Here is an 11,946-nt window from a genome sequence, read left to right on the forward strand (position 1 = left end):
CCCAGCACACTCTTACAGGGGCCGCTGGGCCATGGCCGCATGTCATACCAGAAGGGATCACACTGGGGACCAGTAATAATTACAAAGATACCTTCACAGAAAACATATCTGTTTCTCAGCAATGGCAGTGGGAAGACTGACATCATTATAAGCAGTATATCCTATGGCAGATGGTAGATCGAGGATAGTGGTGCAAATGAGGACAAGCAAAGGGTGTTGGGGTTGCTGTCCTGGGTCACAGTTTGGGCCCCTTTCACTCACAGAGAGGCAGGCAAAGAGTTCGCTGTTGAAAAGAGAAGATAAAGGGAAGATCCCAGATATGAGCTCTCCCCTGAAGCCTGCCTCAGTCCCCTGCTCAGTGGGAGCATGAGAGCTTGCTCACCTTGCCTGGCCCCCAGCACAGGGCTCTTTCTCCTAACACCACCACCCATATGTCCACAAACAGTGCAGCCTTGACCACGACACTGGCTTTCCTGGTGATCACCCCAGGTTTCCTCTTCCTGGTCCCTCTTTAAAAGGTGGAAATGTACTGAAGTTATGATTGTCTTTTGAGCCAAGTGTCCACCTGGGCCCAAAGGAGAGTCCAGCTCCTCCAGTCACTCCTGAGCCTGGAGTCAGGTGGGTTTGGGAGAAGACCACCCCCTGCCATGCTTTCTCGCCATCCTCTCTCCAGCCCTCTGGTCTCCATTGCTGCACAAGACAAGAATGCCCTCCATGACAAACTCTCAATCAGTCTCCACAGACCTCTTTTCAACTGGCCCCTTTTCACCCTTGGCCCCTGTCCTTGGTCTCTGGAGTTTAGTTTTACTGACGACTCTAGTAATTTTCCATCCGCTGTCTCATCCTGCCAGTTGTTCATAAATCCCCACTTGTTCCTATTGTATTCCGAGTTGCATTCAATCTTTCTTCCCCACTGCAATAGTCCACTCCATTTGCAATTGTTTGAATAAATGCTTTATGCCATTTTCACATGTCAGAATAATTTCTCTTTGACAGTTCCTAACTTACCCCCAAACTTACTCTCTGGAAATTATCATTTGATTTTGCTCACAGCACAGGAAAGACACAGCTGAGCAAATCTGTCTCTGATCCATGGAGAGTCCGTTGGGGAGATAGAGCTGGAGGAGCCTCTTCTTCACACCCACGTATTATACCCAGGCTTCCAGGCCTCTCCCTCACTACCTGGCATCTCATTTCGAGGGCCCTTCGCTGTGCTTGAGGTAGTTTCCTGGTTGTCAGATTTCATACTTCCCAACAGAGGGACATTCTACAAAACACCTGACCAATACTCTTCAAAACCATCAAGGTCATGAAAAGCAAGGAAAGAATAAGAAATTGTCACAGACCAAAGAAGGTTATGAAGACATGACACCGAAATGGAACATAGTCACCTCGATAAGGCTCCTGGAACAGAAAAAGAACATTAGGAAAAAACTAGTGAAATCAGAGTAAAGTATACAGTTAAATAGTGACACACTAATGTGACTCCCTCAGTTGCGACAGATGGGCCATAGTAATGTAAGAAGTTAATAGATGATGCTGGATGCAGGGATGGAAGTCTCTGGGCCATTTCTGCACCTCTTTCATCAACCCAAGACTACTCTGAAATCAAACGTTTTCTAAACAATTAGATGAGCTTAAGCTATAGCAGTATTAAGTCATTTATAGAAGACTAAGGAATGGAAAATTGAAAAAGTCTAAGCCTCACAACACCTTCAGAAGTAGTGAAGATGACACAAATGGAATCAAAAGAGGATAATGACATTACCGGATGCTAATTACCTCAGATTTGGGACTTAGGATTTTGAGATGATCAGTGACAGTACATGGAGTAATTAATTATAAAAGATTAACTAGACTACGATTCAATTTAAATTTGGAGTTGCAGATTTTGCTTCTTTCGCTCCTGGGTAATCCCAACGGAATACATCTCTGAACTGTGATTTGCTTTGACGACGACACCAAAGGAATGTGAGTCAGGATGTTCTCCTCCAGGAAGATGACAGCCTTCAGGAGTGGAGGGCCAATCAATCCCCTCTCCTCTCTCCTGCCTTCAGGCTACTGGATGAAACTCACCATAGGCAGCAACTCATCCTAGGTTATGAGAGCAGAAGAGGGGATTTAGTCTTAGAGCTTTAACTCCAAAAGTGCTGGTGGAGATGGTACTGGGGATGCTGGTTAGAGCAGCAACGTTTTCCCACAACAGCTTCCCAGTGGAGATGGTACCCGGAGGCCCAACTGGCCATGGCAACGGGGTTGCTGACTTCCAGTCACGCCATTTGAGTGGCAGCTCAGTGGGGAACCCAGTTCAGCACAATGAAGGCCCTGCTCTTCAGGGCCAGCTCAGTCTTAAACATAGCTCTTTTCCCAGGCCTTCTGAGGAGAGGAGAGGCCAGGCCAAGGGCTCTGTGAAAGTGCCCCTTCTTTCCGCCATCCCACTGTTTCATTTCCCATAGCTGTCTTTTTCAATGAGCAAGCATTCATATACCAACAGTGGTAATATCATGGTTTTGACAGTGTATTTGGTTTTACGTTCCTAAGAAAGGATTCATGGTGAGGACAAAGGTTCTTTTTATCACATTCTAGCACAGCACTCAAGGAGACAGGCAGGGAAAAGGCTGCATATGCAGTGAGGGGGTCAGATTTTATTCCGAGTGCACTGGGAAGTCATTGGAAGGTGCAGCCATTCAAAGACAGTGTGTGCGGGCAAACTCAAGAGAACTGCCTGGAAATGGGGGAAAGTTTATTGGCTCTGTCTTCTCCCTCATAAATTTTAATGACATGTTAGAAAATTGGGGTCAAAAGAAACAATTTCCCAAAGTCTTGATTTCCTGAAAGGTTTACCCTACAAGCAGCTATTTCTCATAGGATCTCACCATAAGACAGAATCAAGGCTTAATTCAAGAATAGGATCTTGGCACTCTGAGTCATCATGCAGCATTTTTTCATTTCATCAGTTAGTAAGAACTGATTCAGTACTAGCAGTGTGCTAAGCACTGTGTTAAACACCAGGAATAATGATCAAGACTCAGCCCCTGTCTTTAAGACACTTAGTGTTGGAGAGAGGCAGGAATGGGTACTGGTTGGGATTGACTCATTCCAATTTCATCTGGCTTTTATACGTTTTACAAACTCACCCCAAGTTAGACATCTAAAGAATGATACCCAGATTTTCCCTGGTGTTGAGATCCAACAGCTTTTTATGTGTCAAATCTTCCTTCAATCATGTTTAAAGTCTGTGTGATTTAAGAACAATGTCTTTGGTTGATGCTAGTGAATTTACCAAAATCAACACCCATCCACTCAGATGCCTAGAAGGTTGGGACACTGATTAAGTTTAACATGGTGACTTCCTGTGCATCTTTCTATATGCTTTCCATTCTCTTTAGAATTCCAAACTCTCTCATTGTCCCTCTCTCCACTCCAGCCTCTCAGGAGAGAATCTAAAACTTACCCACATTGAAGTTTAAGGAAATGATAAAGCTCAAAGTGTGTTTCAATAGGGGCAAAGTTGTTTTTTTGTTTTTGTTTTTGTTTTTTTAGTTTTGGCCAAAGATCCACTAAATTCCATGGTCAGCAAATATATGTTGAATAAAGGAATAAATGAATACACAAGCAAACAAAATAAAATAAAATGAGATGAGATGTATTGAAAAGAGCAAAGGGAAGAGAAGAGTTAGGCAGATAGAACAGTAGCATTCTATGACTCCAAGTAAGGTCATTAAACAATTAGCAAACAAAAACAAAGTAAAGAGATTGTAACAGCTACAAATGTAGAAATGACACGTTCTCAGAAACAAAGATCATTCATCCCAGGAAAGAGTTTGCAACCTGATCCAAACACATATGTACATACCACGCTGTCCTTCAATCATCTTGTCAAAGACTGAGAAAAACTTATGATGGCCTGAAGTGAGCAGCGGCCCACAGGCTAGCTGGTCTTTGGGGCCACCAGGCCAGAAGATGACCCTCCTAACAGAAACTATCTTTTTAACTAAGAGGAAAAAGAAAGTGTGATGTGGAAACAACAGAGTTTTTCACCCAATGTGTGTGCTGCTCTTTTCTTGGAAGCTGAAGCCTCTGATTTGCAATGCCTGCAACAGCACAAGGTAAGGACTGCTAAACTCATAGTCGTCTGATGCCTTTGCTTGGGAAGAGGGTGCCGCCCTTTTTCTTCCATTCAATTTCATTGCCTCATAGGGTTCATCATTTCCAGAGATCAATTAACTTGATTTCTTTTTCCAAAAAGGAACACTTAAAGGTCTTAAATTATTCAACTTGTACCAATTGAAATGGACTCCTTTGGTAATTCTTTTTGCAAGCCACCCTTTACACAGCATAAGAACATTGTGTTGTATGTTCATGCCCCCTGTGCCACCCCCTCCACCCCCGCCAAACACACACACCTCTACTTTATCTAAGTGGCTCTTACCTTTTAGACTTGGAACTGCTTCCTTAGCCTCCAAACTTCTCTGTTAGGGTAGTGGTATGTGGTAGACTTCTTAGAGCAAGGAGGAAAAAACAAAACCATAAACAGTGGGGAGTGACATTTTCTTAGTGAAGGCAACTCTGGTTCCACTTGGGAATTATGACAAACTGTTTTGGGCCAGGTAAAGAATGTAACAATTTGCTATCAATTTTTAGATATATGTCTTGCATTCAGCCACTTTGCTGATTCTTTATCAAATGAAATGGGTCTTTAATTGACTATCTGGCACGTTCTCAAGTAGACAATATTGATTGCAATTTTTTCCTCCTTTTAAATAATTATATATCTTAATTATATTTGATATTTAATTGTATTGTCCAGAACTTCCAGATAATGGTGAATGATAGTAACACTAGACATCCTTGAGGTTCCCCCATAATTCTAACAGAAATATTTCTAGGATTTCTCATTTAAATTAACTGTTGTTCAATAGAGTTATATAGTCTATCCCAAATGTGTATCTTCATATCCCTAGTGTTTTAAAGATTTTTCTTATCTCAATAAGAAGAGCCTTGAATTTTACAAATATCTTTTTAGCAGCTAACAAGATAAACTTTTTCCTTTTTAAGTTATTGATTTGTTTATTAATATATTTTAATGTAGTTATTCTTGTATTTCTTAATAAATCCTACATTATCATAATCAATTGTTCTTTAAATGTGCTGTCAAATTTAATTTATTAGTATTTTATGGATTTTTATGGATTTATTAGTATTTTATGGATGATTTTACATCTGTCTTTAAAGGTGAGTCTGGGGTGCCTGGGTGGCTCAGTTGGTTGAGTATCCAACTCTTAGTGTCCACTCAGGTCATGATCTCATGGATTGTGCAATAGAGCCCCGCACGGTGCTCTGCGTTGGGCAGTGAGTCTGCCTGTAGTTTCTTTTCCTCTGTCCCTCTCCCTACTCACATGTACTCTCTCTCTCAAAGAAATAAATCTTTTTTTTTTTCTTTTAAAGATTTTATTTGACAGAGAGAGATACAAGAAGAGAGGGAATGCAAGCAGGAGGAGCGAGAGAGGGAGAAGCAGGCTTCCCGCTGAGCAGGGAGCCCGATGCGGGACTTGATCCCAGATCCTGTGATCATGACCTGAGCCAAAGGCAGATGCTTAATGACTATGCCACCCAGGCGCTCCAAAGAAATAAATCGTTAAAAAAAAAAAAAAGTGAGCCTGTTCTACAATTTTTTATTCCAGAATTTGGAGGAAATACATTTTTTTTAAACAAAATTCACATTTTATTTAAGTTGAAATAAACTATACAAAATTGATCTTCTTCACCAAAAATAACAGCAATATTTTCTGTATTATTCCTAGATAAACCACAAAACACTTATTTTTGTAGGTTTTCCAGGTTTTGTTTATAAATCAAGACGAGGCAGTAGATATAGTCATGGAAAAAGACAGAGGAAAACAGACAAATCAGTTGTCAGTATCCATGGCCTCTGATCCTGCCTTGACCATGAACAGAGGTGTTCAACATATACCTGCTAAAAAGCTTATAAAGTCGTAGGTGTTTCAACATACAGGTGCTAAAGAGCTTATGAAGATGTAGGCTCAACAAAGGAATGTAAACAGCAACAACCCAATGTGGAACAATGGCAGGGTCTCCCATTCAAACTTTAACTGTAACTTGTTCTGTTAAGTTCATTTGATAAAGACAAAATCTCTACTGCAATCCTTGCTTGGCAAGCTCACATGTTTCTGTCTGGTAACTCCCTGAACTGTCCATTACCGATTTTTAACATACTAACACTCCTACTACTCAAGGGTCACTCATGAGCTTCTTGTAACATTTTCTAAAATGTATCCCTTCCCCCTAAACCTCTTCAAAATCTTTATCTTCTAAGAAGTGATAACTCAATACCCGACAATTGGATACAGTGATAATAAATGTTATGTCTAAAATGACTTAACTAAAACAATTCCCAAGTGCCACTAGCAGAAATCCCACAGAAGTGTAATGTGGCACTTTCAATGCTATCTTCTGGAAGAACAGTTATGTCTCCAAAGCATGAGAGTTTAAACAGGGGCCATTTAAATAGGCAGATTGTCAATGGCTAATACACTCAATGAGAGGTCAGTATGTCAAGATATTCAGTGATTAAGTGGCCTACATACACCTGACAGCTTTTCTGTAAGATGTTTTCAAATTTCTTACAGATTTTTCCAAATATCAAACATAAGAGAAAGCCTACTTTAAACGTTTCTTAGGTATTTTCAATGTTTTCTGAGTTATCTGTAGGAAGCTCTGACTTAGTTGTATAGAGTTTGATATATGTGTCCACCATTAAATCGAGATCATGTTTTATGTCAAAATTTATGTTAAGCAAAGCCAAGTTACTTGACCTCTGGTCTGTCAAAGTGTTCCTCAGGTATGCTTTGAGACGCTTTCTCCCATTTTCATAGCGTTCATTCTCAACCTTCATCACAGGAAGAATACACAGGACTTTCAGCAATGCATAAACATTAGGAAAAAACTTGATGTCAGGTAGACGGAGGGCTTCATAAATGGTAGATGGAAGCTCTATATCTTTCCCTCGGTGTTTCCATTTGATTCTCCAGCAATGCAGCTCAGCTGAGAGTGTGTCAGGATTGGGCAAGTCACTTCTGTACATGTCAGCATGGTGTTCCTCTGATGTATTAAATTTGAGCTGTCCCATGACAGAGGGTACAAGAGATAAGCATTTAAGAGCTTTGAGGTGCTGTTCTGAGAATATATCTTTCAGTTCCTGAATAATGTGTTCCACTGTTGGAACACTTAGAGTTTCTTTATAGTAACTCTCAGAGGTGAGCTGAGATTCCAGGTTACCTTGCTGGGCTCTGCGGAATTTCCCGGGGAGTTTCATCTGAATATCAAGTTTAGTTGCCAAATTTGTGGCTTCTTCGAACCAAAATTCATGATAAACTTCAATATTTTCCATCACTTCATTTAGTGAATGCAGCACTGCAGTCAAGCTACTGGCTGCAAAGAAGACGTCAGAGGTCTGCCCTTGGAGATTTTTCCCAAAGGCTCTTGTAAAAGATAGTACATTTTTAAGAACAACAATGGTAACGATGAAATCAAAATCTGTTACTGCACTGCAGAGTACAAAAGCTCGACCAGCTATATAGTTATTCCACCTAATATTTGTATCACTATTTATACCATCTAAACATAAAACAAGTGCTTGTAGGAGGTCCACTAAAATTTCAAAAGCATCATGCCTGCCTGTCCACTGAGAATGGCAGATCTCCTTCAGTTCTTTACCCTTTTCCTCATTGTTCTGAAAGAGGACAGAAATTACATTGTCAAGCTCCAAAAGCAGTTGTGGAGATCGATGGAAGAAAGAACAAACTTCCTCAATTGTTCCTAATGCAACAGATACTCCCACAACAGGCACTGATTTTGCCAGCCACATATTTAAGGCACAGGAAGAGCAAAGTGTGTAGACAGCTTGGGGATATTTCTCTAAAAGTCTAGAAGCAACAACTTTCATTTTGGAAGAAAATCCACTGGACACAATGTAAGCCTGGCCACGACAATACTCCATGTTTAACCCCCATTTCTCAGTTATCGTAGTGTGAAATTTCACAGCCAAAATTTCTGCATCAGCTTCATAAGGCAAGAAGCCCACAAATTCCTCTCTCAGGTTATGAGATTCATCAACAAACCTCACCAACACAGGCAAGTGTTCTTCTCCTGCTATGTCCACTACGTCATCAGTGATGATGGAAAAGAAGTGCGAGTCTCTCACTTCCCTGAGAGTTTCTTCCCGAATGCAGCTCTCACAGATCTCTAGCATCTGTTTCTGCTGTGTTTTCAAGCAGAACAATGTGTTAACTGCTGTTGTCTCAAAGCGCTTTCTCAGAACCTCTTCACCAGAATTTATCCGGCACTCCAGCAGTGCTTGAAAGTTATCAGGAGTAAAGAGACCCTCTGGGATTTCATCAGTTTCATGCCCATCCAGAGGTATGTTTTGTTTTCCCATAAGAATCAAAATTTCAAATAGAGATTTTAAGTATTCTTTGTTTTCTTTCTCTTCAAGGGTTAAAGGTAAAATATCTTCATCCTGTTCCTCACCCCCTTCTTCTGCACTAGGATTCTGAGCGTTGCTGTTGTTTATTTCTTTATGTTTTGGTTCCTGTTCAGAAGTTTCATCAATTTTTTTCTGTTTCAGTGTCCTGATTTCATCTTCACTCAATTCTTTTATTCGTTTTCTGTGTCTACTATGTGGATTGTTCAAATGACTGGTAAGATCAAATATTGTTGGTATTGCATTATCTCGAAGAACTGTCCTATAAGGACTAGTTCTACAGATCATAGAGGTCTCAAAGTGTTTGGCACATAATCGATAATGTTTATTTAGTTGATCAGGTGTTTTATCTTCTAAGTCTGCTCTCCTACAATTCTCCACCCACTTCTGGCATCTGGCCGGATCCCGCGGGAACCTGAAGAAGGCCAGGTCCGACTGCGTGCTCTTCCTCGTGCAGTTGGGGGCAGCACAGAAGTTCGGCATCGTCGCCCACCCGCCGGCCGGCCCAGCTCTCCCCTCCCCGCCTCCTCAGGGCAGCCCGCCCGCCCGTCGGGTCCGGGGAGGGGAGCCAGGCCGGCCGGCCGGCTCGGCGAGGCCGGCGCGCCGGCGAGGAAATACATTTTTAACAAAAATTTTAAATGTACTTTTTATTATTGGTCTATTCAAGTTTCCCCTTTTTGTCCAGTTAAAAGATTTTTTATTTATTAACATTTATTGCTTTTAAATAATCTTTCAAAATTTCTCTATACTTATTCATTTCTTTCTTCATTCAACAAATAACAATTGACCCTGACTTTGTAGATTCGATTCATAAGATGTCTGCTAAGGAGACTTCACATTTAGGGATTTAATCACTGTGCCTGATGCTGATTTAGCTGCTGGTGACACAGTTGTGAATGTGCCTTGAGAAATCCTTTCCATTGAGAGCTTACATCCTTGTGGGGGAAACCACAGATGAAGTAAACAGATTGACTGCACTGACAAAAAGATGGTAAGACCGTGTGATGGCCATGGGCAAGCATGCCTGCCTGGAACACAGCAGCCAGAGGAGCTGCGATTTCACGGGAAGCAGGTTTCCAAAGGCCAAGAACCCACATTGCCAAGTCTCCAGAGTCAGAATAAACATGTCAGGGTAAAGGGCAAAAAGGGGACAGGAAGAAAAGGCGGGCAGGTGATGATAAAGGAAGCCAAAAAGGCAAGCACAGGTGAGGCCAAAGAGGCAGGCACGGGTGAAATCACTTGGCCATAGCACCATGGGAAGATACTAGAGGGTTTTATGCATGACTGGGCATGATCCGATGTATCTTTGGCAGATTTGTTTGGCTGTTATTTAGGGTGTTGGGGCAGGGAACAAGAGTGGCAACTGAGAGACTAGTTAAGGGGTTCGGTGGCTGCCCAGGCAAGAGGTGAAATTGTTGCCATATCCCTTTTCTCAGAGTGTTTGAGATGTCTTTTTCCCCTTGATTTGTCTACTTCCCCTTGAGTAGATACTCTGGAAGTTTGCCTATTTGATTGCTTTTGTCTAAAAAACAACTCCTGGATTTCCTGACTCACTCTTCTGATGTTCTCCTATCAATAATTCATTAATGGTGTTTTGACCTCTGTGATTTTTTTTTTCTATTTTTCTTTTACTTCTTGTATTTTTGCTCTTTTCTGATTCTTAGCTCATTTGTTTGTTGCTTTCTTTAAAATCAAAGACTTTTAGAGATTTCAGTATATCCCATAAATCTGATAGGAAGCAAAATCTTCATCAGACGCTGCTAGTTGGCATACTAATGGCATCATGTCAGTGGCTCAGATTTCACTAAGTCAAGGTTCCTTGTGGACAATTGTTATTCCTTTTGAACGCTGTCATGTTTGAGGAACTCCTTACCATATGAAACATAACCTGTCTATCCTATTTTAAATGGAATTCCTGGGTACTCTCCCACCTCCTCTTGCATTAGGACCCAGACACTAGACTCTAAATTAGAAGCCAGAGCCAGGAAGCACTGGTGGCTGTGAGAGCCCCACTGAAACGAGGCAGTGAGGGCTACAACCACACATAGTGACAGAGGAACTTATAGAATCTGACAGCAGAAAAAGTTCCACAAAGGAAGGATGACTACACATAGTTGATATTCCTAGAAAGCTGGATAAGGGGAGCAACGAAAGCTGTCCATTGGAGGTGACAACATGGAGGTTGGGGGTAGTTGGAAGCTAAAGCCACTCTTTCTGATGGCCCCTCAGTGAGCAAAGGCAGGTCATCTCCTGGGAGGAAGGAGGCATAAGGGAATGTCGGAGGTTTGAGGAAAGGTGACAAGTGGGCCCACAATGAAAGGGAGACCATCAGCTACTGTGGTTGGCATCGTTTTGAGATTTCTTGAGCATTTGAAACTCCAACATTTCAAATTTTTTGTAGCAGTCAATCCTCATAGCACGTGTGTGTTTTTATTTCGGAGGATGTAAGAATCAAAGCAGGATAAACTGCTTTGCACCCTAAAGCTGGTACTGAGGGAGAACCCCAGGTAGCTAGAATGGTCTACCAGATGCCCAGGGTCTGCAGAGGGAAACGAGGATTGCTCAGACAGACAGACTGAGCAGGCTGAGCAGTGGGTCACCCAGTAGGGACCACACTCCTGACATTCCCAGACAAACCAGAACCCCCCTCTTAGATACAGACTCAACTTCCAGAAGGAAATTGGACTTAATACATTTGGAAATTATATGAATTTCACTGATGTGGACCTCCACTATTTTTCTTCTCCCATATATCCCTATAATTGCAAAAACTAGTGAAGCCTATTTTACATACTTGCTTTTGCTTTTACTGAATAAAACATGTTTTTACTGAATAAAACATGTCTCTTCCTTCCTGAGAACACATTTTTAGTGTGCCCCATCAGGGACTTCAACCTTTCTCTGCGGTTTAAATGCTTATCTTTGAATGTACTCCTCTTCTATGGGTGAGCTGAATAAAAGTCAAGTACATAAATATTTGAGATGGCTAAAAGCAAGCTCTCCCTATCAAAACAACTTTACTTTACCACCAAAAGTGAATCCCAGAACTTAAAAGCCTTCCTTGTAGCCTGTATGCCCTGATCGTCACCTCTAACCTTATCCTTTGGCTTTCTGATGACTGACTGCCACTCTTAAAAGAGTGAGACATTTTCCTCTCACACATTCCCTACAATGTCAAATCTCTATGACAGATACCTAGTTATGAGTTGAATCTAAAAAGTGAGTGCCAGAGACTAGAATCCTAATTAAGTGGTTTCACCACATTACTATTTATGAAAAGACATTTGACCCTATTTCATTTTCATGCCAATGTGAACTGTGAGTTGTATACTATGAAAAAACAGACACAAGAAGTACATCTTCCAAGAGTGAGCTACTGAATTTGATTTTGGATGCGAAGCCACACCCAGTGGGGATGTTTGCTGCATTTGAGCCCTGGGATA

General features: G+C 41.4%; 1 protein-coding gene across 1 annotated transcript; it reads right to left on the minus strand.

Annotated features, from left to right (window-relative positions):
• Positions 1-5,701: 5,701 nt before the first annotated feature.
• LOC116855458 (52 kDa repressor of the inhibitor of the protein kinase-like) lies at positions 5,702-9,022 on the minus strand. Its single transcript, XM_032838212.1, has one exon. It carries the CDS (start codon positions 8,984-8,986, stop codon positions 6,698-6,700), a length of 2,289 nt encoding a protein of 762 aa, XP_032694103.1. The 5' UTR covers positions 8,987-9,022; the 3' UTR covers positions 5,702-6,697.
• Between the last annotated feature and the right edge of the window lie 2,924 nt (positions 9,023-11,946).

The sequence above is a fragment of the Lontra canadensis genome, unplaced genomic scaffold, assembly GCF_010015895.1.
Source record: "Lontra canadensis isolate GAN:19392208 unplaced genomic scaffold, GSC_riverotter_1.0 scaffold103, whole genome shotgun sequence".
In the NCBI taxonomy this organism is placed as follows: domain Eukaryota; kingdom Metazoa; phylum Chordata; class Mammalia; order Carnivora; family Mustelidae; genus Lontra; species Lontra canadensis.

Excerpts from the sequence above, each read along its gene's own strand:
- LOC116855458 (XM_032838212.1), bottom strand. The coding sequence starts at position 8,986 with ATGCCGAACTTCTGTGCTGCCCCCAACTGCACGAGGAAGAGCACGCAG.